The 27,424-nt window shown below is 38.3% G+C and overlaps 1 protein-coding gene across 10 annotated transcripts in view; it reads right to left on the bottom strand.

Moving 5' to 3' along the window:
* Positions 1-27,424, bottom strand: part of VPS8 (VPS8 subunit of CORVET complex) — a 256,338-nt gene that overhangs the window by 16,478 nt on the left and 212,436 nt on the right. For 9 of the 10 annotated variants that reach the window (XR_005792281.1, XR_005792282.1, XR_005792283.1 and 6 more), the window contains one exon: positions 22,220-22,273. Coding sequence is in view for 7 of the 10 variants with exons in the window: in XM_040480980.1 (XP_040336914.1) it covers positions 22,220-22,273 (54 nt within the window). In the remaining 3 variants the exon portion in view is untranslated. Of the gene's footprint in view, positions 1-2,559; positions 2,834-22,219; positions 22,274-27,424 lie in introns of those variants that run through there. The other variant, XM_040480987.1, reaches the window with a different exon arrangement.

Raw genomic sequence — 27,424 nt, 5'->3', positions numbered from 1 at the left:
GAGCAGCTGATGAAATGAGATACAATGATTAGTGTCACGCTTAAAAATACATTTTGGAGAAGTAAGCTGCAGAAGACCAGTGAAAGCTGACAATATTAAGAACTAAGCTAAGTTTTTAGAACAAACAATCCTAAAATTTGTATGGAACCAGAAAAGATCCCCCACCCCCAGAGCAATCTTTAAAAAGGAGAACAAAACTGGAGGCATCACAATCCCAGATTTTTTGTAGTATATCTACAAAGCTGTAGTAATCAAAACAATATGGTATTGGCACAAAAACAGATACAGGGATCAGTAAAACAGAATAGAGAGCCAAGAAATAAACCCATGATTATATGGTCCGTTAATCTCTGACAAAGGAGGCAGGAATATGCAGTGGGAAAAATACACTCTCTTCAAGAAATTGTGTTTACAAAACTGGACAGCAACATGCAAAAGAAAGAAACTGGACCACTTTCTTGCACCATACATGACAACAAAATCAAAATGGATGAAAGACCTAAATGTGAGCCTGAAACCATAAAATTCCTAGAAGAAAGGACAGACAGTAATTTCTCTGACATTGACCATAGCAACGTTTTTCTAGATAGGTCTTCTCAGGGAAGGGAAACAGACAAAAAGCTATTGGGACTACATCAAACAATTTCCTTCTGCACAGCAAAGGAAATAATCAACAAAACTAAAACACAACTTACAGAGTGGGAGAAGACTCTGCAAATGACATATCTGATAAAGGGTTAGTATCCAAAACACATAAAGAATTTATACAACACAAAACCCCAAATAATTAAAAAATGGACAGAAGACATGAACAAATATTTTTCCAAAGAAGACATCCAGAGAGTCAACAGACATGAAAAGATGCTTAACATCACTCCTCATCAGGGAAATGCAAATCAAAACCACAATGAGAGATCACCTCACACCTGTTAGAATCGCTGAAGTAAACAACTCATGAAACAAATATTGGTGAGGATGTGAAGAAAAGGGAACCCTTGAGCACTGCTGGTGGGAATGCAAACTGGTGCAGCCACTGTGGAAAAAAGTATGGAGGTTCCTTAAAATATTAAAAATAGAATTACCATATGATCCACTGCTGGGTATTTACCCAAAGAATATAAAAACACTAACTGAAAAAGATATATGCACCCCTATGTTTAAAACAGTATTATTTACAATAGCCAAATTATGGAAGCAACCCAAGTGCCCACTGATAGATGAATGGATAAAGATATGGTGTGTATATATAACAGAATAATATCCAGCCACAAAAAAAGAATGAAATCTTGCCATTTGCAACACTGATGGATCTAGTGGGTACAGTGCTAAGTGAAGTAAGTCAGAGAAAGACAAATAATATCTGATTTCACTGATATATGAAATTTAAGAAACAAAACAAATGGACAAAGAAAAAGAGAGACAAACCAAAAAACAGACTCTTAACTATAGAGAGCAAACTGATGGTTACCAGAGGGGAAGTGGTTGGGGAGTGGGGGGTGAAATAGGTGAGGGGATTAAGAGTACACTTATCACGATGAATGCTGAGTAATGTATAGAATTGTTCACTTGAAACTAATACAACACTGTATGTTAATTATACTGGAATTAAAAAAAAAATCTAAATTCTTCATTGACAGATCTCAGACACAACACACAGTGAGAAGGCAGTTTTGTACACACACTAGGTGCTCATGAATATTTTCTGCCATTACAGAAGAAATTCTGAACTTGGCTCTGACACTAACTAGTTGTGTTGATATCCCTGATGTTAGAATATCTCGTTTATAAAACAGAAAATATCTGCATAGCCTACCTCATGAGGCTCTTGTAGGGATCAAAATGGGGAGGGGGAAATGGAGAAAATACATTTCCTGTCATCTCTTTAGTCTCTGGCCTTACTCTAGCTGCTTTCATGTTTAATGCATACATTAGCCCAATCAGGTAGACCTTACTGTCTCTAATTTACATATGAGGAAACTGAGGTTCAGACATGTCAAAAATTACAGCTTGTAAGGCACATGTTAAATTACCTCCTGATGACCTATAACCCACTATACACATGTTGGTGACAAATGTAAGGTGCTATGTATGTATGAGGTGCTATGGACTTCCCATGGACCATCTCAGTTGCTTGGTGTGCTGGGAGTGCATTTACCTGAATACCCATCAGGATCCTTGGTGGAATGACTCATAACACTAGCACCATGTCATGCTGCATCATTAAATAAAGGAACGTGATAAGTTTTGTTTGGCTTGTCTATCCTTTTTGCTTCCTCACAAAAATAATTGTCCCCACTTGGGTTTAAAGTCTCTGATACCTGAACATTCTACCTGTTCATGCTTGCCTACTCCTTGCCTAATGTGCTTTAAAAGGCAACAACCTGGGGAAATCTGCTGTGGCAAAAACTGAAAATCTCATTATACCTAAAAAAAAAATGGACTTTTAAAAAGTTTTAGACAACTGCAGAATGTAGTTTTAAACTTTAAATAACTAGTATCACTCCTGGGTCAAATTCATTAAAATCTGTCAATTATCTTGACAGGGATTATTATAATTATTACAAAAGTTTGGTCATCTTAGTTTAAATGCCTCACGGGCATGGGAAACTCAAATTCCCAAACACATTAAAGAAGAACTGCTTGGGTGTTGCTGCCCCTGGTGTGATGCAGCATTATAAGCAGAAATAAAAAAAGGCAATACTGGGAAATAAAATGGTTGACAACTGGGCTAGGACCCCCACCTCCTTCCTTCCTGAGAGAACTGTCCTGTGCAAACTCAGGTTCTTGCTTCATGGTGTACTGTGGTCTTTCCTTTTTGTCAGCAGAGGAAGATCTAAAAAAAAGTCCAGTAAGGGCTTTATTGTTGCTTAATTTCATTTCACCATTGGCTTCAAATATATTGAAGGTGGTGTCAGGATTCTCTTGTCTGGAGAGCTTAGTATCTGAATATTGGCAAGTTTTCAGACATCTCTCAGAAGCTGAGTCCCCAGCTTTCTGAAATGCAGAAGATTTCTCTCTGTTTTATTGCCTGTCAAATGTTTTTGGCTTATCCTTCCTGTGTTTATTCTTTAAAAAAATTTGCATATACATGCATATTTTTATTTCTTCTTTCTTACAGAAAAGGTAGCATAGTATACTACTCTTTTGTGTTTTGCTTTTACTTAACAATATACCTTGAAAATAATTTTATGTTACAGAGATGTTATTTCCTTTTTTTTTTTTACAGTTGTATATAGTACTTCATTGTGTATATGGGCCATGATTTATTTATTTGATCTCCTATATTTGGATATTTACCTACTTTCCGGTATGTGGCAATAAAAAAATTGATAAATTTTTTTATGATAAATAAAAAATAAAAAATTAAAAAAAATTTAAAAAATTAAAAATAAAAAAAGTCTAGTAAGATTTATTTTTATGGTAAGTAGAGTTAAAAGAAAGATTCCTAGTGGAGTGGATTTTTTTCTTTTTTTTTTTAATATGAAATTTATTGTCAAATTGGTTTCCATACAACACCCAGTGCTCATCCCAACAGGTGCCCTCCTCAATGCCCATCACCCATCCTCTCCTCCCTCCCACCCCCCATCAACCCTCAGTTTGTTCTCAGTTTTTAAGAGTCTCTTATGGTTTGCCTCCCTCCCTCTCTTTTTTTTCTTCCCCCCTCCCCCATGGTCTTCTGTTAAGTTTCTCAGGATCCACATAAGAGTGAAAACATTTGGTATCTGTCTTTCTCTATATGACTTATTTCACTTAGCATAACGCTCTCCAGTTCCATCCACATTGCTACAAAAGGTCATATTTCATTTGGAGTGGCATTTTTCTAATGCTAATCAGAAATCCTTTGTCTTATCATTGACCTTTTTAAAAAAAAAATAGAAACAGGGAAATCACTCACTTCATATATGTAATTAAGGCCTGCTACCCTTTGATTATCTAACTGACTATTGCCTACTTAAGAAGAAAGTTGAACAATTATCTTGATGGATGTCACTGTGGGATAGCAATTATGACAAAGAGCTCTTCTGAGGGCAGGGTCCTTAATGATTTTCTATCAGAGCCATGACTGCTGGAACATTTTCAGTTCTAGTATTCCTGCCCATCTTAACTAGATAGACCTAAAAAATGATTACCTAACAAGAGGAATATAGAATCATATGGAAAAGCACATTTAACCCTGAAATTAGCAAAACCCAATAAAAGTTCACAATGTAATTACAAATCAAAAAAAAAAAAAAAAAAAAAAGAGCACTGATGCACTGTGGTTGTACTCTACCTAGTTTAGATGTCAATTCACTGGTGAAAAGAGAGAAAAGCTTTTGGACCATTTCTCTCTGTAGAACTTGGTTGTTGGGAGGAAAAGGGCAGGAAGTGGAGTGATAATATGGAAACTGAGAGAAATTAATAAATTAAGTTATTGTTTACTGTACCTTAAAAATCTCCCCCCAAACTGCAGAGATTTCCAAATCTTGCCATTATAAAGTAATGGCTTTATACTAGCCATTTTATATACTAGCCATTTATACTAGCCTAGCTCTCCCATAATAATATAAAACCAGCCAAAATACATATACCTGTTGTTTTCTAACTTTGGACAAAAGGCGGAAAAGGACTATAATCCTTGACAGAAGAGAAACATTCAAAGTGAGTCCCATGATTTCCCTGGAATTGTATCTGGAGACACTTTCTGGATTGTGGCACAGGGAGGGAGAACCTAAGCAGACCATGGAAGTCTTGCTGAGCTGAGGAAATAGGAGTTTGGGGATAGGAATTAGGTAAATTTGAAGAGGAGGAAGCTGAGCTGAAATTGAGCTGAGCTAAAAATCTATATAGGAGTCCTCTGAAGTTTATGGCCTGATACTCAACTGCACATATATGGGCAAGACTCCAGAAGCCTTGCAGAGAACAGGTGCTAGAGAGCTATGAGTTAAATGGAGATTCTAGAGGTTGCAAAGTCCTAGAAGATATGAAAATACTAACCAGGCAGAGTGCAAGGACCTTGAAAAACACTCTGGGTATCCAATGAGACCATCAAGATGCAGGGGTATTCTAGACCTGCCTGAACACAACTCAGAAGTCTCTAAAGGAAGACAACAAAATCCAGATGCTCAACAACACTGCATTCACAATGCCAACCACACAATCAAAAGTTTCTAGATACGTGTAGTAGGAAAACATGATTTATAACCAGGAAAGCAATTGATAAAAACAGACTCAGAGAGGACAGAGGTACTGAATTAGCAAACAAGGAATTTAAATTATCTGTTTTATAGGGGTGCCTGGGTGGCTCAGTTGGTTAAGTGTCTGACTTTTGATTTTGGCTCAGGTCATGTTGTCACAGAGATTGAGCCCTGCATCGGGCTCCACGTTAGGCATGAAGCCTGCTTGAGATTCTCTCTCTTTTCCTCTCCCTCTGCCCCTCCCCTGTTCATACTCTCTCTTGCTTTCTCTCTCTCTCTCAAAAAATAAAAAAAAAATAAAAAGCAAGACCCAATTATATACTGTTTTCAAGAGATGCACTTTAATACAAAAACAAAAATAAACAGCTAAAGGATGGAAAAAAGATATATAATCAAAACATGAATCACATGAAAGCTTGAATGGCTTATGTATAGAGAATAGATTTTGATACAAGGAGTATTACTAGAGGTAAGGAAGAACTAAAGACAGACAAATCAATAGTCATAGTTGGAGATTTTTAACATTCTCAGTCAGTAGTTAATAAGATAACTAGATAGAAAAAATCAATAAGCATACAGAAGATCTGAGTAATACTAACAACTGCACTTAACATTTACAGGAATTATACCCAACAACTGCATATTACAGTTTGTTTCAAGTGCACAAATAATGTTCAGTTAGGTAGAATGTATGCTTGCCCATAAAAAAGTCTCAGTGACTTTCCAAAGAATTATATCATACAGGGCACACTCTCTGACCGCAACAGAATTAAAATAGAAATTCTTAACAAGATATCCAAAGATGCCTCAAATATTAGAAATTAAGTAACCAATAAGTGAGAGAAATAAATCACAAAGTAAATTAGAAAATACTTCAAGGTGAGTTCTAATGAAAATACAACATTAGCAAAATTTGTTGGATGGAGCTAAAGTAGTGCTTACACAGAAATTTACAGCTTAAAAATTTCATATTGGGTAACAAGAAAGGCTTAATATTAATGACCTAAGTCTCCACCTTAGGAGGCTAGAAAAAAAAAGTAAGTTAAACCATAAGTGAAGGAAGACAAAATAATAAAATGGAAATTGTAGAAAGGACAAGTGTAGTATGTAATATGAAAAACTGAGCGGATGATCTAGACAGCAGATTTGATAATGTAGAAGAGAAGATCTGTGAATTTGAAGACAACAGAAACTATTCAATTTAAGCAGACAAAAAATAAGGTAAAAATAGTGAAAAAAGTGTCAGTGACCTGTGGAACATTACACTAACATACATGTAATTACAGGTTGAGAAAAAGAGATCTTGGGGCAGAAAATATATTCAAAGAAATAGCAGCCAACTGTTTTCCAAATCTGATGAAAATCATAAACATACAGATCCAATATATTTAATGAACAACAAGAAAGAACACAAAACCACACCTAGTCATACCACTGATGAAAACAAAAGATAAAGCAAAAAATACAAAAGATACAAAAGATGGGGAAAAGATGCATTATAAACACACAAGGTGTTACTGGTTGGCTTCCCTGGAAAAAAGACTCTGAAGTGGAGATCTGTGTCAGAACTTACTGGTGGGTAAGTTCTTACTTACTTGGAATGGAAACCTATGGAGAAGTAAAGGAAGCAGAACTAGGCATAGGGAGAAGTTCTATTGCGATGCGATTACCACAGAGGCCCTCAGGTGATCCCAAGGAGAGCTCTGGAGCTAAGATGGCCTTGAAGAACTATCCTGCATTAATTAATTAAGGGGGTTCTGCCCTTTTTAAGTCTTCAATGACTAGTCATCAGATGCTGGCTGCTCTCAGGCAGAGAGGCTGTCATTGTTGGCAAAGTAGATCTCTTTAGCTGAGGACAATTCCTAGAGAAGGAAGAGCTGATAGCTATCAGTTGCTAAAACTCCCAGCAGCAAAGGGAAGGAGAACTTCTCATTCTCCTGAAAGATGGGAAAAGAAGGTGTCATTGCAACCAAAAGAAGATAACAGTAAGAATTACCACCAATGACTTATTAGAAACAGTGCACATCATGAGACAGTGGAACAGCATTTTAACATGAGCTGAAAGAAAAAAATATATAATGTGATCATCATGGACATTTTTCAAGTAACAATCAATAAAAACTTCTCGAGGAGGAAAGTCCTTACAGATCCCTTTGTGGGATGAACTTGCACTTTGGCTCAGGAGATTCTTGGGTCCTGTAGTGCCTGTCCAGGACTCCTAGGCCTGTGAGTAAACTGTGCCAGACATTTACTCCCAGCACACAGGCCTCTGCACATGCTCTTCTCAGTAAGTTTCATGGCAACCACTGTAGTCCTTACCAAATATTTCTGACACGACAGTGTAAACTGTAAGGAATCACTATCCTGAGTACATATAAAACATTTTCCCTGGGAATCAAGGTGAGGGGCAAAAACTGAGGCAATGCAAATGTGGGTTTCACTGTAATGTTACAGGAATGCTGTGAAGATTTTCCAATTTCAATAAAATGTCTGTTTTAGGTATTGGAGATTTCACGAAGTTTCATTCAAGATTCCTCCTCCCCAAATACGTTAAGCTATTACTGAATTCTACTCAGATATATTTTCATTATTTTTTTGACACCTTCAACTGTTCATTTTTGTCCTTTTCTGCTGTGTGCATATTGAAAGCTGCCTTAAAGCAGCAGAGGAGCCAGGGGAGGTATAACATTTACGAAAAACAACAAATCACAAGTTAGAAACTTAGTCCAGACACCAAACCTGTAATAGGAGGAAGTGCACGCCAAGTGCCAAATGAAGAACGGGCAATGACTGCTGCAAGAATTCAGAGTAGGAGGGGATCGGTTCAAAGCCATTTAATTCATGACTCTGAAGTGCAAGTGGCCTGAGACTTCCCTAGTCTACGCACTCCACCACTATGCCAGGTGCTTAGTTCATATCTTGACCTGTCTCTTCAAACCTGCAACATTTCTCACCCCCCTGCCCCCACGTTCTCAATTATTTCCACAGATTTCTATTCTCTCAGTGAACTAGAAAACAAGGATGAAGAGAACCTCCGAGAGTGTTCACCACCACACCCGCCAGGCTGCGTGCCCATGCACAGTGGTCCCGTTATTCCTGGGACACACCAGGAATTCTCCTGCTTCAAGACCTCTGCATTTGCTGTTCTTTCTGCCTGGAGTGCTCTTTCCTCTCATGTTCACATCGACTGTAACTTCGCGGTTTTTAGACAGAAAATATGACCTATCAACATTCCATGACCACTCTGTATAAAACAGCAATATCCTTTTTACCTCCCTCATCATGCTTTTCTTCCACAGCCTTATCAAAATCTGAGATACCTTCATATCTTCACATCATATCATATCATATCTTCATTTGTTTAATATCTACCCCCTGCCACCAGAATGGGAGCTCTGTGAAGGCAGAGACTGGTCTTGTTTCTTACAGGATCCCTGGCACTTAGACCCATGCTTGCTACATAGTAAGTGACCAATACATAGTTTTTGGTTTTTGGTTTTGCTTTTTTAGAGAGAGAGGGAGAGACCTGGAGCAGGAGCAGGGGAGAGGGGCAGAGGGGGAGAGAGAAAGAATCTTAAGCAGGCTCCATGCTCAGCAGAGAGCCCAACAAAGGGCTCGATCCCACAACCCTGGGATCATGACCTAAGCTGAAATGAAGAGTTGGGTGCTCAACTGATTGGGCACCCCCAACACATATTTTTTGAGTGAATGAAGCAGAACTTGAACTGGAGGCTAAAAACAAAGTATTACCTAAGAGGGGAGAGAAGGAAGGACATACCAGATTATGAAAAGGCAAGGAAGAGTAGACATATGGACATGGTATTGGTTATGTTTAGGAAACCATGAGAAATTTCCTTTGATTAAAGAAGAAAGAAAAGAAGATTAAGATATGTGGGCTGGTGTTGCATCAAAAGCTGACACTGTCAATCTAAACCAATTTAGACTTAACTTTGTTAGCGATGGGGCACCACTGAAGTTTTCCAGGCATTAGAAGAGGTGGAGAATGAACTGGAGCCCCAGAAGACAGAGACTGGGGGGTCGATGAAGACTTTTGCAACAGTGGAGGTACACACTGACTGGGGATGAAGACACTGTGGAGGTAACTGGGAAGCATAGAAAGCCTCTGGGAGCTCAGTGAATGCAGACAGAGGGCACTGTAACTGGAGAATTTCTTCCTTCCAAGGAATGCAAAGACATTTCTGTATGATTTTATTTTATATTGCTATGAAGTTGCCAGAGACAGACATGGACTGTCCCATTTAGTGCCATATAAACTGAGTCAATAAATGAAAAAGTGATGTGACTTAAGCATATAGAGAGGAGTCTCTCCTTTTAAAAATATGCTGTATCTGAAATAATATCTACCATTAGTAGATATTTCACTGCAAAACAGGGAGCTATGGCTTATTTATGGCACAGGGGAAGAGCCAATGTAAATTGCAACTAGAATGCCCCTAGAATAAGTGCAGAAAACAACAAAACACAAAAGACCCAGGGCAGTCGCTTTTGATAGAACAGACTGTAGTAAGGACCAGCTTACATTTCATCTGCATCTTTTCCTTTCCTTCTACTTTAACCAATGATTTCTCACTGTTTCTTGAACAAACTCAACCCGTGTTCTGATATTACATGAAAGGAGTATAAGCTCTCAGGGATGGCACATTCATTGATTCGGAACAGCAGTCCAGACAGAAAGCTATATTCTATGGTAACAGTCTATCGGACACTCAAGAACAACACATACATTAGAGCAGCTCAAACTCTGCAAAGCTCTGCTGTCTGGATTCTATGACCTTTACAAATGGATGATCATTCAGCACAGTGCAATTAAGAATGGCCTACTGAGTTGTTTTAATGCAAAATAATAGGCTGTTAGTTGCTCTGTCAAATATACTGAAGAGAAAAAAAGACACCTGCCACGTATTGTAGGAAATTCCTAAAAGCTTCATCTGGAAACACTGTTGGAAGGGAAAGGCCCATTTGTAACTCGATCAATACTCTTAACTTAAGTAGGGTCCAAAAGTCCAAGGAGATGGTGGACATGATGACATCATTTCTTTTGATAAGGGAGTTCACTTCCATACACTGAGAGGGTACAAAGATGGAGTAAAGAACCACCACTGGCCCTGACACAGTCTCAAATACAATCCCATTGGGAGAAAAGAAACTCTTATGATCTGACTCCATTCAGTGAAAACAATCTTGTCAACTGTTCATGATGGAGTGTCATATTAGAAGCAGAAAAATCACACCCATTAACTCTTAATTAACATAGCATGGTGACAAATAATACTATCTAGGTCTCTACCCTTGGCTTTGTTTTATACAAATATTTTATCAGTGACATGGAATGAAAACACGTGATCCCCAAAGGGATAAACTGAAACAATAAGAGTCTTGCACTTGGCTCTACAAACCAACAGGAGTTACATAGGATGGGATCAGTACCATGTGTGAACAGATTCAGGAGTTTGCGATCAATATAATGGCTGCTAAAAAAGCTAATATGCTTCTGGTTTCATTCATAGAGCCTAGAATGAGGAAAGTGATGATCTCATTCTGCTCTAAATTGACCTCCTGAAGCACCTTGGTGATGGCTGGAGATGAGGTATGACAGGGTAGAGGTGAGTAAGGAACAGAACTATGAATGTTCTGCCTTGACAGGAGAAGACTAGGGGCTGGGGATTCATGATTTCAATTACATAAAGCACTGGGATGGTTGCTATCTAAAAAAGGACTTAGACATCTTTTTGATGGCTTCTAGAGGCAGGGCCAGGATCAAAGGGTAGCAAGGTGTCACCCAGAATAAAGAAGAACTTTCAAAGATGGAACGTCCTGCCTTAGGACGTGGTTTTCTTTTCTTCTTTTTTTTTTTTCAAGTTTGTTTGTTTGTTTATTTGGAGCAGAGGAGGAACAGAGAGAGAGGGAGAGAGAGAACCCAAGCAGGCTCCATCCTGGCAGAGCCAGACATGGGGCTCATTCTTATAAACGGCATGATCATGACCTGAGCCGCAATCAAGAGTCTAATGCTTAACTGACTGAGCCACCCAGGTGGCCCAGGAGGTGGTTTTCAATCAGATGCAGGACACTGCTTGTTAGAAATGGATGAGGAAAGAGATCAACTCCTACTAGCATGACAGCATGAGACACTCTGATGACCTTTACAGCACTGACGCTAGCTAGCTAGCTACACCTGTCTGTCTGTCTGTCTATCTATCTATCCATCCACCCATCCGTCCATCCATCCCAAATCAACCATTTATAGACCTTGGAAATTGTCCTAAGGGTAAATAGCAAATGAAGAAATAACTCCTTCAAAAAAAAAATCTATGTAAATTCAGTAAGAAAGTGGAGTGTGTGGTTTCTGAACCAAGACCTCTCCCTCCTCCCACCTCAGCTTAATGAGGTAGAGACTCTACTGCAGAGTGTCGCAGCCAAGAACACTGGCTCCATCTCTCCCAAGCTCCTAGCTGGACGGCTTTGGACTTTAGCACTTCTCATCCTGCCTTTAGCTACATGCTGCTGAGGCCAATTAGGCAAGAATAGTCAAGGAGTGTTGGGGCTCCATTTTCCCACCCACACTCCACTCACAGAATACAGGCTTTATCCTAGGTGCTGTCCACTGAAAATACTGGCTCTCTGATCAGCCCTGCTCCAGTCTGTGAAGCAGTGGTTCCATGACAGGAAAGGCAAGCCAAGCAGACCTCAGGCTTTTCCCCCTTGCAACAAGAATATAAATCCCACAGTGGGCATGCCATTCAGAGAGAATCTTGCCATTGTACCTACTTCCAGAAACAGTCCTGGTTCACAGATTATTCCTTGGGGAAGAAGCACGCAGTACAACAGGTCCTAAACTCTTCTCAAAGGAACTGACTTGGCTTTCAACTGCGTGGACAAGTTCAAACCTAAGTGTATCATAAGAACAGTGGAGGGTGTGGTGAAAGGCAACTGGGAGGAGATTCATGGATTTAATGTAGACACAACCTAGACTAGACGAGCTACTCTGTAGAAGAGAACTGACAGAAATGATAGCTGGGAGGAGCCCTAACAAGGTCAAAACAAGTATCAAAAACAGACCTCAGAAACTATTCCTTTTCAAAGGAGTCACAATTTCACTGGATGACTGTGTAGAGCAATTTTTGCAGCCAGGACATTGTTGAAAACAACAGAGCAATCAGTGGAGTTTAATGGCTGGGTGTGGTCAAGGAAAAAGAGAAAGAGAGCCCTACCAATACCACTGCCATCCCCCCAGCGACTTTGGGTAAACCCAAGGCCATACCTCCTAAGGAGCAATATGAGAGGCTTAACACTTGGGGATGAGTAGAGGCACAGACTTCACTAAAATAACCTAGCCAGTCACTAAAAGTAATAGTTTGGGCTGCAGCAGTCTGGAGTGGAGTGGAGCAAATAATTCCACGAGTGGGGGAATCAATGCAGAGTTTCTAACCAGAAATTACAGTTTCTAACCAGAAATTACAAGGCATGTAAAGAAATAGGAAAGTACGATCACATACTAGGGGAAAAAAGGCAAACAAACACAACCTGCCTGAGAGAGTAGCCAGATGTTACATTTAACAGAAAGACTTCAAACCAACCATTATAAATATACTTGCAGAACCAAAGGAAAGCATGATTTTAAAAGTAAAGTATGATGCCAACGTTGCACCAAATACTGAGTGCCAATAAAGAAACAAACTACAAAAAAGGATCAAATGAAACTTCTGGAGCTGAAAAATAACTAAAATAAATTCAGGAGAGGGGCTCAACAGATCTGAACTGGCAGAAGAAATAATTAATGAACTTGAAGATAAATCAAGAGAGTGTATGCAAGGGGCACCTGGGTGGCTCAGCTGGTTAAGTGTCCGACTCTTGATTTTGGCTCAGATCTCATACTTTGTGAGTTCAAGCCCCACATCGGGCTCTGAGATAATGGTGCAGAGCCTGCTTGGGATTCCCTCTCTCTCTCTCTCTCTCTCTCTCAGTTCCTCCCCCGCTTGTGCTCTCTCAAAATAAATAAATAAACTTCAAAAAAAACCCCACAAAAAAACAGAGTATGCAAGCTAAAGAACACAATGAAACAACGAAACTGGACAGAGAAATTCAGGACACCATCAGTACAACAACAAATATGTAATGGAAGAACAAAATGAGAGGACAGAAAAGGGAGAAGAAAAAATATTTGAAGAAATTATGGTTGAAGAGTCCCAAATTTACTGAAAAACAGTAACCTACCCACCCAGGAAGCTTAACAACTCCAAGCAGGATAAGGGCAAAGAGATCCATAAATACCTCACAGTAAAAATGCCACGAGTCAAAGTCCTGGAAAAAAGCTTGAAGAGAAAAAAGACTAGTCATTTACAAGGGAACCCCAGAAAGATTAATAGCTGAATTCTCAGCAGAAACAATAGAGGCCAGAAGACAATGGGATAACACAGTCAAAGTGCTACAAGAAAAAACCTATCAATAATCCTATATCCAGTAAAGCTATCTTTCAAATATGAAGATGAAATAAACACTTAACCAAGTGAACAAAAACTGAGAGAATTTGTTGCTAACAGACTCATCTTATAAAAAATACTAATGTAAATTCACCAGTCACTGTTCACAGGGTCACTAGTGGAAAGCAATTCAAATCCACATAAGAAAATACAAAAGAGAACTGGTAAATATAATTATGTAATTTTAATATACAGTACAAATAAGTGTATTTCTTCCTTCTCAAAACTGATTTTATAAGGCAATTATATAATAATACAATTGCATACATTGTACAATGTAATGTTGGCCTATAACATGCAGAAATGCAATACATGTGACGCATAATATATTTGCACAAGGGAGATGAGTAGGGGCAAATGCTTTACTGGGTTAAGAAAATGGCTACAGACTATAAAGCAGTAATTATCACAATGTGTTATTTGGTTTGTAACATTAATACATGTATTATGTATAAAAAATATCACAGAATGCAGGAAAAGGCAATAGAGCTAAATAGGAGTAACAATTCTCTCTATATAACTAGAATTAAGCTAGTTTAGACCAGAAGCTGAATCAGAAGAGTTAAGCTGTATAGGGTAAACCCTAGAGCACCACTATAACAAAAAAAGCAAAAACCAGAAAAAAAAACCCCTCAAAAACATTTAAAGATCTCACCAAAGAAGATATAGAGATGGCAAATAAGTGTATGAAAAAATACTCAGCATCATATGTCATTAGGTAAATGCAGATTCAAACGAGACACCGCTTCACACCAATAGGAATGGCTAAAATCCAAAACACTGACAACACCAAACACTGGCAAGGATGTAGGGTAATAGAAACTCACATTCACTGTGTGGGAATGCGAAAATAGTGCAGCCACTTTGGAAGATGGTTTGGCAGCTTCTCAGAAAACTGAACATTCTTAACCATACAATCTAGCAGTTGCTCCTTGGTATCTACCCAAATGGGCTGAAAACTTATGTGCACACAAACCCCTGTACACATGGATGTTTATAGTAGCTTTTTGACAACTGCTAAAACCTGGAAGCAACCAAGATGTCCTTGAGGAGGTGAATGGATGAATGACAAACTGTGGTATATCAGATGATGGAATATTATTCAACGCTAAAAAGAAATGAGACATCAAGACACAAGAAGACATGGAGGAACCTTAAATGGGTATCACTGAAGTAAGAGAACCAATGTGAAAAGGCTACATACTATGCAACTATATGGCACTCTGGAAAAGGCAATACTAGGGAGACAGTATAAAAAAGATTAGCAGTTGCCGGAAAGTCTGGGTGGTGGGAGGGAAGGATGAATAAGTGGAGCATGGGATTTCTGGGGTAGTCTAACTACTGCAAGATGCTGTAATGGTGGCTACATTTCATTCTACATTTGTCAGAACCCACAGAATGTACAACACAAGGGGTGAACTCTAATACAAACCATGGACTTTCATTAATAATAATGTAGCTATGTTAGCTCATCAATTATAATAAATGTACCAGGGGAATGCAAGATGTTAATGACAGGGTAAAGTGGAGGGGAAATTTATGGGAACTCTGTACTCTCTGCTCAATTTTTCTATAAATCTAAAATTGCTCTGTAAAATAGCCCATTAATTTAGGAAATCGTTAAAGAAATCCAAATGCTACATTAGAAAATATTCACTTAATACCAAAGAAATGGGTGAGGCATTGATTTGCATACTGGGTAAGATCTCTGAGATCCTTTGAAACCCTCAGCTAGTCTTACTTTTTAGGCCAGAAGATGTGCATAATTATCAGCAAGACAGTACCAGAAACAAATCGTCCCCAGTGTCCCTCTCTGTAACTATTTCCAGCTGACATTCTCTCCCTCTACAGGAGGACTCATGAGCAGGTTTCAGAAAGGCCCAGGCCATGGCCTGCAGATCATAACCATGGAGAAGAATAAGAAAAGAACACGGCAGCAGCAGGAAGGCCCAGGACTGTGTTAAACTTCACGTGAGCCCACAGTTCCTGGAAAACAGCTACAGTTAAGGAAATCATCATACCCTGTTCTGGGAAACGGCTTACTGCAAAGAGCCCTCCTTTGCCCTAAGTCTGAGACAAAATCCACCATGCTACCAAGTTCATCTATGACAAAGCCAGACACAGACCCACCAAATTTCCATTCTTTACCTCCTAAAAGACTAATGGAACTGTTTGTCCCGATTCAGGGAACAAAATGTTAACTGATGACCAAGCTTTAGTTAAGCTTCTTTCCTTCCCCAAGCCTTTGACACACCCTCAACCTGAGCCAGCCTACAACCCCTCAATGGTTCCTTCTGAGAATAGGCTGACTGTAAGGAAACATTTCTAGTTAACTATCTGATTCTACCACCGACTCCCTCATATCTGATTCTTTCTAGCCCTGTTTACTAGCCCCTGTAAATAAATTCCTTTCTGCCTTTCTTTCTTTTTTTTCTTTAAGTAATCTCTATGCCCAACGTGGGGTGGGGCTCAAACTCATGACCTCAAGATCAAGAGTCGCATGCTCTACCAAATAAGCCAGCCAGGCACCCCTGCCTGATTTTTTGACACGCTTGTAATCTTAAGGTCGGACTAGTCTCCTAATGGCAAAAGCAATGATTTTTAATCATTTTTAAAAAAAAATTTTAAAAGCATCTCCTTTTACTGCAATGATTCCTTTGAATAAAGTCTCCCCTGACTAAAGTCAACATTTTTGTTTTTGTTATTTTTTTTATAGACAATATACTCTATTAGCTCAGGCTAGATGTTAGGGTCCAGCTGAAATCACCCAGCACATCAATGAAAATGTCACTTGAGTTTTATGCAACCGTAGGCTCAGAAAAGCAGCCCAACTTCTCACCCATGGCAGGAAAAGCTCTGCAGGAGTTCTGAGTGGCAGACATCCTGCCAAGGATCAAACACCTCCACTAACAGACAACGAATGTGCCATCTCAGAAGGTAACTTCGTCCCCTATTAGAAAATTCTCATAATTAAGCTGACATTTCCATCTCCGTGGCTGTGACCCACAGGCACCAGTTCTGTCCTCTGAACTACACAGAATTCCTATGTTTCCTTTTAAATCTTTCCGCTGTCTGAAGGCAGCTGCACCTCATCTACTTCACATCGGCATAACAAGGCACCTGGCCCGTAGAGACCGTCCACTCCATCTACGCCAAAAAAAAAAAAAAAAAAAAAAAAAAAAAAAAGACCAAATCTTGTCCTCAGTTTGCTTATTTTAAAGAAATTTTTAAAATATTTTTTAAAGCTTATGTATTTATTTTCAGTGAGTGAGAGAGAGAGAGGCAGAGAGAAAAGGAGAGAGACAATCCCACGTAGGCTCTGCGCTGTCAGTGTTGACCCTGACGTGGTGCTCGAACCCATGAACCATGAGATCGTGACCTGAGCCCAAATCAAGATTTGGATGCTCAACCATCTGAGCCACCCAGGCACCCCCTTTTAAAAATCAGCAGAGGCGTGGAAGTCACATTTGGATATTAAGTTCTACTAAGAAAAATTAGGAAAGAGGCAGCACACATCCAGCAAGGGCTATTTATCACTATTTGTTCAGGAGGGTCCAGTCAGCTGAGACATTGCAGCCAGCTTTTCCTGTTGTTATGGAAACAGTGCCTCTGTGAGAGGCTTTTTCCCTTAAAGATAACCCCTCAGTCTCCCCCCTCCAATGATTCAATAAAAATCATGAGTGAGTATAGTCGTCCACATTCCTGACATGAGTGGCAAGACTGGAACAGACTATAAAAATTTTAACCCACCAGAACACTCGGACAAAACAAACAAAACAAAACAAAAAAATTGCTCCAAATTCTTATATTATACTTGAATACTTGAGAAACTGCTAATCAATTTCTAGGAGGCTTGGCTATTAAATCCAACAGTTTAGCACTATTAACTTGTAAATGTGTTGACAGAAAGAACTACATTTCACTGACTTTTGTCCTTCCAAGATCAGGCATCTTGAGGCATGTTGAATACTGACTAAATTTACCCAGGCCTATCAGAAAGGCCTTCCACTCTGCCACTCCCAGTACCTTGTTCCTAACTGGAGTAAGTCACTCTGGAGACACCATCAACTGTGGACTCTTCCAGTGGGTTCCACCAGCCTGAGGATACTCTTTAGCCAGAGCTCCTGGTCCCTCAGACTTCTGCAAACACACCAGCAGAGACAGCTCATCTCAAACAGGAGATGGCTCAGGGAATATAACCATGCTTTTGTGATTGAGATGTAAGACAAAATTGCTTTCTCTGGTTATTGTGCGTGTAATAATCCCAACCTTGCTACACAAATTCCTAGTTGGTGTTTCTTTAATACTCAAGAAAAGATCCATCAAAGCTGAGTGGTTTTTGATGCTGCCTTCAACTAACTCTCCAAACTCATTTATCACCTCAAACATTCTCAACACCTCCAATTTTAATCTCTTCTAGTGAGTTAATTGCAAGGGACTTTTATAGTAATTTTTATCTTAGGAAAATGCTGCCTGGTCTTTAAATTTCTGGCCATCCATGATCAAACACTGAAAAAGTCCTACGGAAGAATGTGTATCCAACTTCATTGAGGTTATCAGACCTTCTGAGGAAGAAATTTTATATACATAAGATAGATATTACACACAAATCTTACATGACATATACATATGCATTTTTAAAAAATATCTAAAATGCAAAATGCTCATGTTGCAAACAGATGTTATGTACATATATGCATGGAATTTGCAGATTCTGACATGTGGCAGCAGAGTGAAGAGCGACTCCTACATGAGACAACGACCTCAGGAAGTTCAGCAGAACCCTACAGAACATGCCTCTATTTCCTCAGCACTTGAATCCAGCTCTTGACAGAGCCAATATTGACAACACAGTCACAAACACTCTCTTCAGTTATTGGTCAACAGAGGCTCTTTGGCTCAAATCAAGAACATTATTGCTCCTTTGTGTTTCTTACACATGTCACTTTTGGCAGTCAACTGCTCAACAGACACTGCTGGTGCCTCCATCTGCCAATGCCACTTTGACAATGTAGCTCCAAGATGATAACCAGAATATACATGTAGGTGTACATATATATGCACACACAAACAAAAATACATACACAACTAGGGAAGTACCGATTAGGTATTCAGTTTCACAGTGTGCTCACTCAAATGCTGCTGATACAGCTCAAACAGTAAGGGACTGACCATGCTGGGAATATAAGCCTGGCACAGCAGTGATGATTCATTTGTTCGTTCTCTATTTATTCAGGCCCAGAAACTTCTTTTCCCCTCACTTCCCATATATGGAATCTCTTTCATGTACCTCTCATTTACTCAACAACTACTGATTGACGACTTCATTCTACACTAAGGGATTCAACAGCAAGCAAGACCGACGTAGTTCCTGCCCTCATGAGGCATACAGTCTCCAATGGGGGATACATATAGATAAGGAGGCAATTTCAACATAGCCAGGTAAACATGTTGGTAGGTGGGGACCAGTTCAGGCACTATGAGAGAAAGCTCAATAAAGGAAAGACACCTAGCTCACACTTAAGGTGTCAGAAAGAGTTTTGGGGGGAAAAATACCTAAGAATCCGAATCTATTTCATCTCCTCATTCCATTAATACAGCACAGACTGAGGACCTTCTTTCTTGCCTGGACACGGTCTATTCTTCTGATCGATCTTTCTGCCTTTAATCTCACCTTTGACAGAAACCTTTATCTTCAAGATAAAAAGCGAGCTTCACACACTAGGGCTCTTTGTGATCTGGACTCCCACTTATTTCACCAGGCTTTTGCACGCTCCCATATTTAAGGTATACAGAACCATTTCTGAAGTGTCCTGTACTCACCCATGTCTACCCGAAATATCTCTTCCCTTGTGTTTCAAGGCTGATCAAGCTTTATCTTCTTTGGGAAACCTTCCCTGACCACTTATTCTGAGAGAGGCAACTGTTCTGATATGTATTTTAGCATTAATTCAGACATCATAAACAGTGTGATATTAAGTATGTGCTATTTTGTTTAGGGTTCAACTTAGGGACACTCAGTGGCCCCAACCTAGAATCCGTACTTCAGAGATTGCTAGCTAACATGAATTCCCAAAAGCATCTATTAAAAGTCCTTTAGCTGTCCATAGCTGTTCACCAACACCTAAGACTTTGCTCATTACCTCCAAACAAACAAACAAACAAACAAACAAACAAAAAACCCAGAAATTTTTCTGTTGGTGAGATTAATGTCTTAGTAATCAGAATGATAACTATGAGAGACTCTCATTGCTAAAATAAAAGGTATTCATATATATTTTTATGCACTGAATAAAATGTTTTAGAAATAGTCCCAATTCTTGAATGGAGAGTGAGTCTGTACCTGATCACTTAGGAATGCCACCGGGGGCCACCTGTGTCCAGTCATTCTAGGCTTTGGAAGTTTCTGTTTGTCTGATGCTGATTACAAGAGGATGAGAATCCTACTTCTGTAACATTGCTACGCCTCTGACAGTGGTTAGACAGATAGCTAGGACATTCCCAAGTTTAAAATATAGGTTACAGGAACCAATTTCTAAATGAATATTTAATAAACATCTTTAAGTATGGCAGAATTTGTTTTCTTATAATCTAGTAATAAAGCTCTAAGGGAGCAGCTAAGTATTTCTCAAACTTTTTCATTGGGATTTTTACATAAAGAGCATAAAAGCTGTAGTAAATCCATCTAGTCATCCCCAACCAGCCTCTCCTCTCTGCTCTTTGTACCCTGCGCACCTTCCATGGCATGTGTCAAACCGTATGGTAATGTCTACCTTCCCTACTAAATGCTGAGGTCCTTAAGAACAAAGGCTATTTTTCATCTCTGTTGCCCCTTGCTTATTTATTAGCTCAGCATCTACATAAAGAAACACCTGTTGGATGGACAATAATACAAAGTAGCGTAACAGAGTGACAGGACATCTAACTAGGATGGGGGGATTTGTGTTTTAACACTAGTTTTAGCAATAGCTGAGTCCTTATGTCAATAATTTACCAGGTTAGGCACTTAAATAGTATCTCATTTAATCTTCAGGATCCTTCTGAGAGGTAGCACCATCATTTACAGCAAAGGAAGCAGAGAGACTGGCTAAGAAAGTTATTCAGATAAGTAAGAGGAAGAGTCAATATTTGAACCCAAATCTGGTTGAATCTAAAGCACATTTTTAACCTCTACTTTAAAAGTGTGTTCCATAGCTCACACTTGAAAACTTAGGTGAAAAAAATCTCCCTCTGGATTCCAATTTCCTCATCTGTTTACTGAATGACACCAAGTGTCTCCAGCCCTCTCCACTCCTCAGGTTACAGTGTGGCGGTTCCAGGCAGTGACAACCAAAGCCTCAATCTTGCCTGCCTTTGCTGTCCTGACAAAAATGGAAGAGATTTTCCTGTGCAGCATGTGACAGGGCTTTTCACCTAACATATCTTCTTTTCATTCTTTTTTTCTTTTAAAAACGTCTCAGGGGATTCTGCAGGCAGAGAAGAGGGATCCGTTTTTGGCACATTGCTTTGAAGCTAGAACCTGCTGTTAGTTAACAGAGCCAGCAAGTTGTTATTTTTGTTCTACAATTCTTCACTGACATGGATGCTGGCTGAAATTATAAAAAAGGGCAAGGAAAGAAAACCTACATCCAGGGACACTTCAATTGTCAGAAAAATAAAAGTGGTAAAAGAAAACAGTAAAAATGTCAGCTTGTTTACCACATTTCAACTGCACTCTTGCAGCTGTACACAGAAAAAGATTTTAAGTGGTTCTCTTGACATCATCTGAGAATTGCTCAACTGAAAGACTCACACCCTATCTGTGCTACAAATTTTATCGTCAGGGATTGAAGTGGCATACGTAAATACCACAAATATTTACTGAGCACCTTCTTATGTAGTACGTGCTGAAGTGTTAACATCTCGGGCCAGTTTTCTATAGGCACAGCTATCTGGAGGGAAAGCACATCAGTAAGGAAAGAGTATCTTGAACCATCCTCCTTAGAATATCTTTCATATGCACCATTCAATGATCAGAATACTTGCCTGGTAAAGCAAATGGTAATTCTAGAACAATTAAAGTTCTTAGTTGGCAGGAGACTGATGCTAGGCCCAAATCCCCACTTGGCTTCTCTGGAAAAGCCAAGGAATTTTGGTGAAATGTCATTGAGGTATTTAATCAGAAAAAACTTTTGACAGCATTAAGATGATTAAAAATCAGTGTCATTTCGAGAAAGTTGTTCAACAGAGAATAAACACACAGAAGGGAGGAAGGTGGGTTTGTGCCTTTAAAACTCACTGTCTACAAATGAGCAAAGGAAAAAAAAGACCAAGAAACAGACTCAACTATAGAGAACAAACTGATGGTTACCAGAGGGGAGGTGGGTGGGGTACGATGGGTGAAATGTGTGATGAGGATTAAGGAGGGCACTTGTGATGAGCACTGGGCCATGTATGGAATTGTTGAATCACTATATTGTACACCTGAAACTAATATAACACTGTATGTTAATTATACTGGAATCAAAATAAAAATTTAATAAATTAAAAAAAACCCTCACTTACCTTCTTAACAGCAGGATCCCCTTTGGATGGAGGACAAGGAGGAGACATTTTTACCTGGAAAAAAAAGGCAAACATTTTATTTTATTTAATGCTTTTTTTGAGAGAGAGAGAGACAAAGAACGGGGGGTGGGGTGGGGGCAGCGAGAGAAGGAGACACAGAATTCGAAGCAGGCTCCAGGCTCTGAGCTGTCAGCACAGAGCCTGATGTGGGGCTCGAACTCATGAACCATGAGATCGCGACCTGAGCCGAAGTTGGATGCTTAACTGACTGAGCCACCCAGGCACCCCAAAGGCAAATATTTTAATACACTTTTGGTTATAATCTAGTTTTATTTGATCCACACTCAAAACAACTCAACTAGAATTGGTATAACCGAGATAAAATAGACCTTTTCAGAGGAACAATGAAGAGATTTTTTTAAGTCCCTATGAAACTTTTCCAGAGATCAAAAGTCAGTAGTTAGCCAAGATTAAAATATGATTAGTGTAAGAAAAGTAGAACAGATGGTCCAGACTGGTTTTAACCAAATAGTGGGGAACCAAATAGACACAGATCTTTGTTGACAATGTTAACCAAGTGACACACTATGCAATAGTCAGCATTTCTTGCAGAGGCCAACTCAAAGCATTCTTTGTGATATAATAGCCCTTTTTAAGTAAAACAGGCACAAAAGAGTTTGATAAAATAGTGAAAGATTTAGAAGAAGTATCAGCCAAACCATAATAAAACAATGTTTAGCTCAAGGAAGAGAAGATTGATGGTATAGGGATATCTTGAAATATTTAGGGTTGAAAGAGATTGTCAGATTAGAAAAATGAGCAAGACTCAACTACACGTTGCCTGCAAAAACCGTATTTTAAATATAAAGGCACAAATAGGTTACAAGCAAAGGGATTGCAAAGACAGCACTAGATTTCAGAGCAAAGACTATTAGCATGGATAAAGAAGATCATTTCACAATAATAAAGGGGTCCAATTCATCAGGAAGACATAACAATCCTAAATGTCCATGCATCTAATAGCTTAAAAATACATAAAATAAAAATTGATAGAATTGAAAGGAGAAAAAGATTTTATAGTTATAGATTTCCATATCCTTCTCTCTCAGTATTATTAGAGAACAAATAGGCAGATGATTAGCAAGGATTTAGAAGATTTACATGATACAATCAACTAACTCGATCAGTTGGACATCAAGAGAACACTCCACCCAGCAAAAGCAGTACATTCTTTTCAAGTGCATGTGGACCACTTACAGGCCACATAGACTATTTTATACCAATAAAACAATTCTCAGCAAACGTAAACAGATCCAAGTGATACTAAAAAGTTTCTCTGATAACAATTTATCATGGAAATAATTTAGAATCAGTAACAGAAAGATCTCTAAAAAAAATTCCCAAATATTTAGGAACTATTAACCAAATAACCAATGGGTCAAAGAAGAAATCAAAAGGAAATTAGATCCTAGAAACGCCCAACCTAGCAAGAATGAATCATGAAGAAACAGAAAATCTGAACAGCCAATAACTAGTAAGGACACTGAATACATAATCAAAACCTCCCAACAAAGAAAAGCCCAGGTCCAGATAACTTCATTGATGAACTCTAACAAACATTCAAAGAATTAACACCAATCCTTCTAAAACTCTCCCAAAAAATTAAGGAGAAGGGAACACTTCCAACCTCATTTTAGGAGGTCAGCATTACCCTGATATTAAAGCCAGAAAAGGACACTACAAGAATATTACAGGCCAATATCCCTGATAAACAAGGATGGAAAATCCTCAACAAAATACTAGCAAACTGAATTCAACAGTACATTATAAGGACCATATACCACGATTAAGTGGGATATATCCCTGGGCTGCAAAGATGTTTTAACATATACAAATTAATAAAGGTGATATGTCACATTAACAGAATTAAGGGGAAAAAAACTCTGATCATCTCAATCGATGCAGAAAAATTCTTTGCCTTCTCATGATAAAAACACTCAATAAACTAGGATTAGAAGGAAACTACCTTCTTCTTACATAATACCTACCTTCTTACATAATAAAGGCCATGTATAAAAAAACCTCCACAACTAACATCACACTCAATGATGAAACATTAAAAGCTTTTCCTCTAAAATTAGCAACAATGCCTGCTTTCACCACTTCTACTGAATATAGTATTGGAAATTCTTGCCAGAGCAATTGGACAAGAAAAAGAAATAAAGGCCATTCACATTGGAAAGGGGAAAAGTAAAACTATTTCTATTTGCCGATGACATATTGTATGTATAAAACTACAGAATCCACAAAAATATCAGTTAGAATAAATAAAGGACACAAATCAGCATACAAAAATCAGTGTGTTTTTGATGAACAATCTGAAAATGAAATTAAGAAAACAATTTCACTTACCACAGCATCAAAAAGAATAAAATTCTTAGGGATAAACTTAGCCAAGGAGGCAAAAGACTGGTACACTGAAAACTTTTTATAAACCGTTGCTGAAAAAAATTAAAGGAGACAAAGATAAAAAGAAAACATCCTGTATTCATGGACTGGAAGACTGAATTGTTAAGATGTCCCTACTACCGAAAGCAATCTATAAATTCAAGACAATTCTTATCAAAAGCTCAGTGACATTATTGTAGCAGGAATCTTGTACAGAGAGCCATGACACTGAAGCTTTTCTCCCCAGGAAGCAATTTTATTTGTGCCGTCACTGCTCAGTTTGGTTCCTACAAAAGAACTGAGCCCCAAGCACCACGTGGTGTAGTTTTTGTACACATTTTTTACTTCTTTGTCTCCCACATATGGTAATAGACAAACACGCAGTCTGATTAAGTGGTCTCATGTTACAAGGTCATGAGGGATGTTGTCACGTATGCTTATAGCCAGGTTGCCTTGAGGTTTTTTTTTTTTTTTTCTTAGTGAGGGGACCCTACCACATTATAACAGAAATAGAAAAATCCATCCTAAAATTCACATGGAACCTCATGGGACTCTAAATAGCCAAAACAATCTTGAAAAAAACCCAAAGTTGGAGGTCTCATATTTCCTAGTTTCTAAATTTCTATAAAACTATAGAAATCAGAACTGTGCTACTGGGCTAAAGACATACAGACCAATGGAATAATGAGACCAGAAATAAATCTTCACAGATAAGGTCAAATGGTTTTTGACAAGGGTGCCAAGACCCACTCAAAAGGGGAAAACAACAGTCTTTTCAATAAATGGTACTGGAAAACGAGATATCCATATGCAAGAGAATCAAGTTAGACTTTTACCTTACACCACATATAAAAACTAACTCAGAGTGGATCAAAAAGACCTAAATACAAAAGCTAAAACTATAAAACTCTTATAAGAAAACACAGGGAAAATTTCATAACACTGGATTTAGCAATGATTTCTTAAAGATGACACCAAAGGTACAAACAACAATTAACAAAAAAGTAGACAACTGAACTACATCAAAATTAAAAATTTTGCATACCAAAGGACACTTATAGAGTAAAAAGGCAAGTCACTGAATGGAAGAAAATATTGGCAAATGCCACATGACAAATATCCAGAATAAGGGATTAATATCTTGAATATACAGAGAATGCTTAAAATTCAATAACAAACCAAAATACCAGATCAAAAATGAGGAAAGCACTTGGACATTTCTCTAAAGACATACAGATAGCCAATAAGCACACGAAAAGATGCACAACATCATTAGTCATTCACAAAACGCAAATTAAAAATACAATGAGATATCATCACATACATACCAGAGCAGCTGAAACTAAGAAGACTGACTACACCAAGGATGTGGAAGAACTGGAACCCTCATGTAATGCTGGTAGGAGAGTAAAATGGTACAACCACTTTGGAAAGCAGTTTGGTAGCTTCTTAAGATGATAAACACACATTTGCCATATGGGTCAGTCATTCCATTCCAAACGTATTTACCCAAGAGAAATGAAAGTATATGCCCACACAAAGACTTGTACACAAGTTTTCAAAACAGCTTCATTTGTAATAGCCAGAAACTGGACAAATGCAAATATCAACAGGTGAAATCATCAATAAGTAATGGTATATCCTTAGAACAAATCACTACTCAGCAGTAAGAAGAAATGAACTCTTATAAAAATATGGATGAATCTTAATTATGCTAATTGAAAAAAGACCAAAAAAGTATACTTCCTTGATGGTTCCACTGATCTAAAATTCTAGAAAATGCAAAATAATCTACTGTAACAAAGCCAGTCGGTGCCTTCTGGGGAAGAGAATGGAAGAACTAAGTTTTTAGTAGTGAGAGGGTCACTCTCACTTTAGTAGTGAGAGTAGTAACAGGTCTGCAAAATGACCTTGATTGTAGTGATGGATTCAAGGATATATACATGCCGTATTTGTACAATCTGTATGCGTGTATTTTATGTTAATTATACTTTAATAAAGCATTTAAAGAAATTTATAGGATAAAGCTAAAACAGTGTTTAGAGGAAGAAATTTATAGCTTTTTATACTATCCTGGAGAATAAGAAAGGTTTAAAACGAAGGACCTATGCAAGCGAGAAAAAGAAAATCAAAGTAAAACCAAACTAAGTTGAGGGAAGGAAATAAGGAACAGAAATCAACGCAATTGAAATCAAACAAAACAACAGAGAAAATTAACAAAGCCAAAAGTTGGTTCTTTGAACATATCAACAAGACTGATAAACTCTTAGATTGATCAAGAGAATATAAATCAACAATATCAGTAATGAAAGATATACTACTACATACTACAATACTTACACACATTTAAAAGAGGCTATTATGAAAAATTTTATGCCAATAAATTTGACAAATTAGAACACTTTCCTTGAAAAGCAACTCCATAAAATGGACCGAAGATGAAACAGGAAATATGAATAACCCTATATTTATTAAAGAATTAAATGTTATCTAATCTTCTCATAAGGAAAACTCCCAAGTCCACATGCTTTTAGCAGTGAATTCTAGCAAATATGAAGTACACAGAGACTAATCTGTACTAATATAAAATTAGAACATCAATTCGTTAGTTTACAAGGAAAAATATAATCCTTATTGCAAGTAGTTCAACAGACAGTAGATACGATCTGTCTAGGATGATGCCACAGAGGTAGAAGTATTAGACAAGCAACTGGATTCAAGTTCTCCAGCCCCTTCAATTCTGATGGTCTACTTCTA

This window comes from Herpailurus yagouaroundi, unplaced genomic scaffold (genome assembly GCF_014898765.1).
Source record: "Herpailurus yagouaroundi ecotype Mexico unplaced genomic scaffold, PumYag 159, whole genome shotgun sequence".
NCBI classification, from domain to species: Eukaryota; Metazoa; Chordata; class Mammalia; order Carnivora; family Felidae; genus Herpailurus; species Herpailurus yagouaroundi.
The sequence above is the reverse complement of the archived record's forward strand: the minus strand, read 5'-3'. Positions and strand labels throughout refer to the sequence as shown.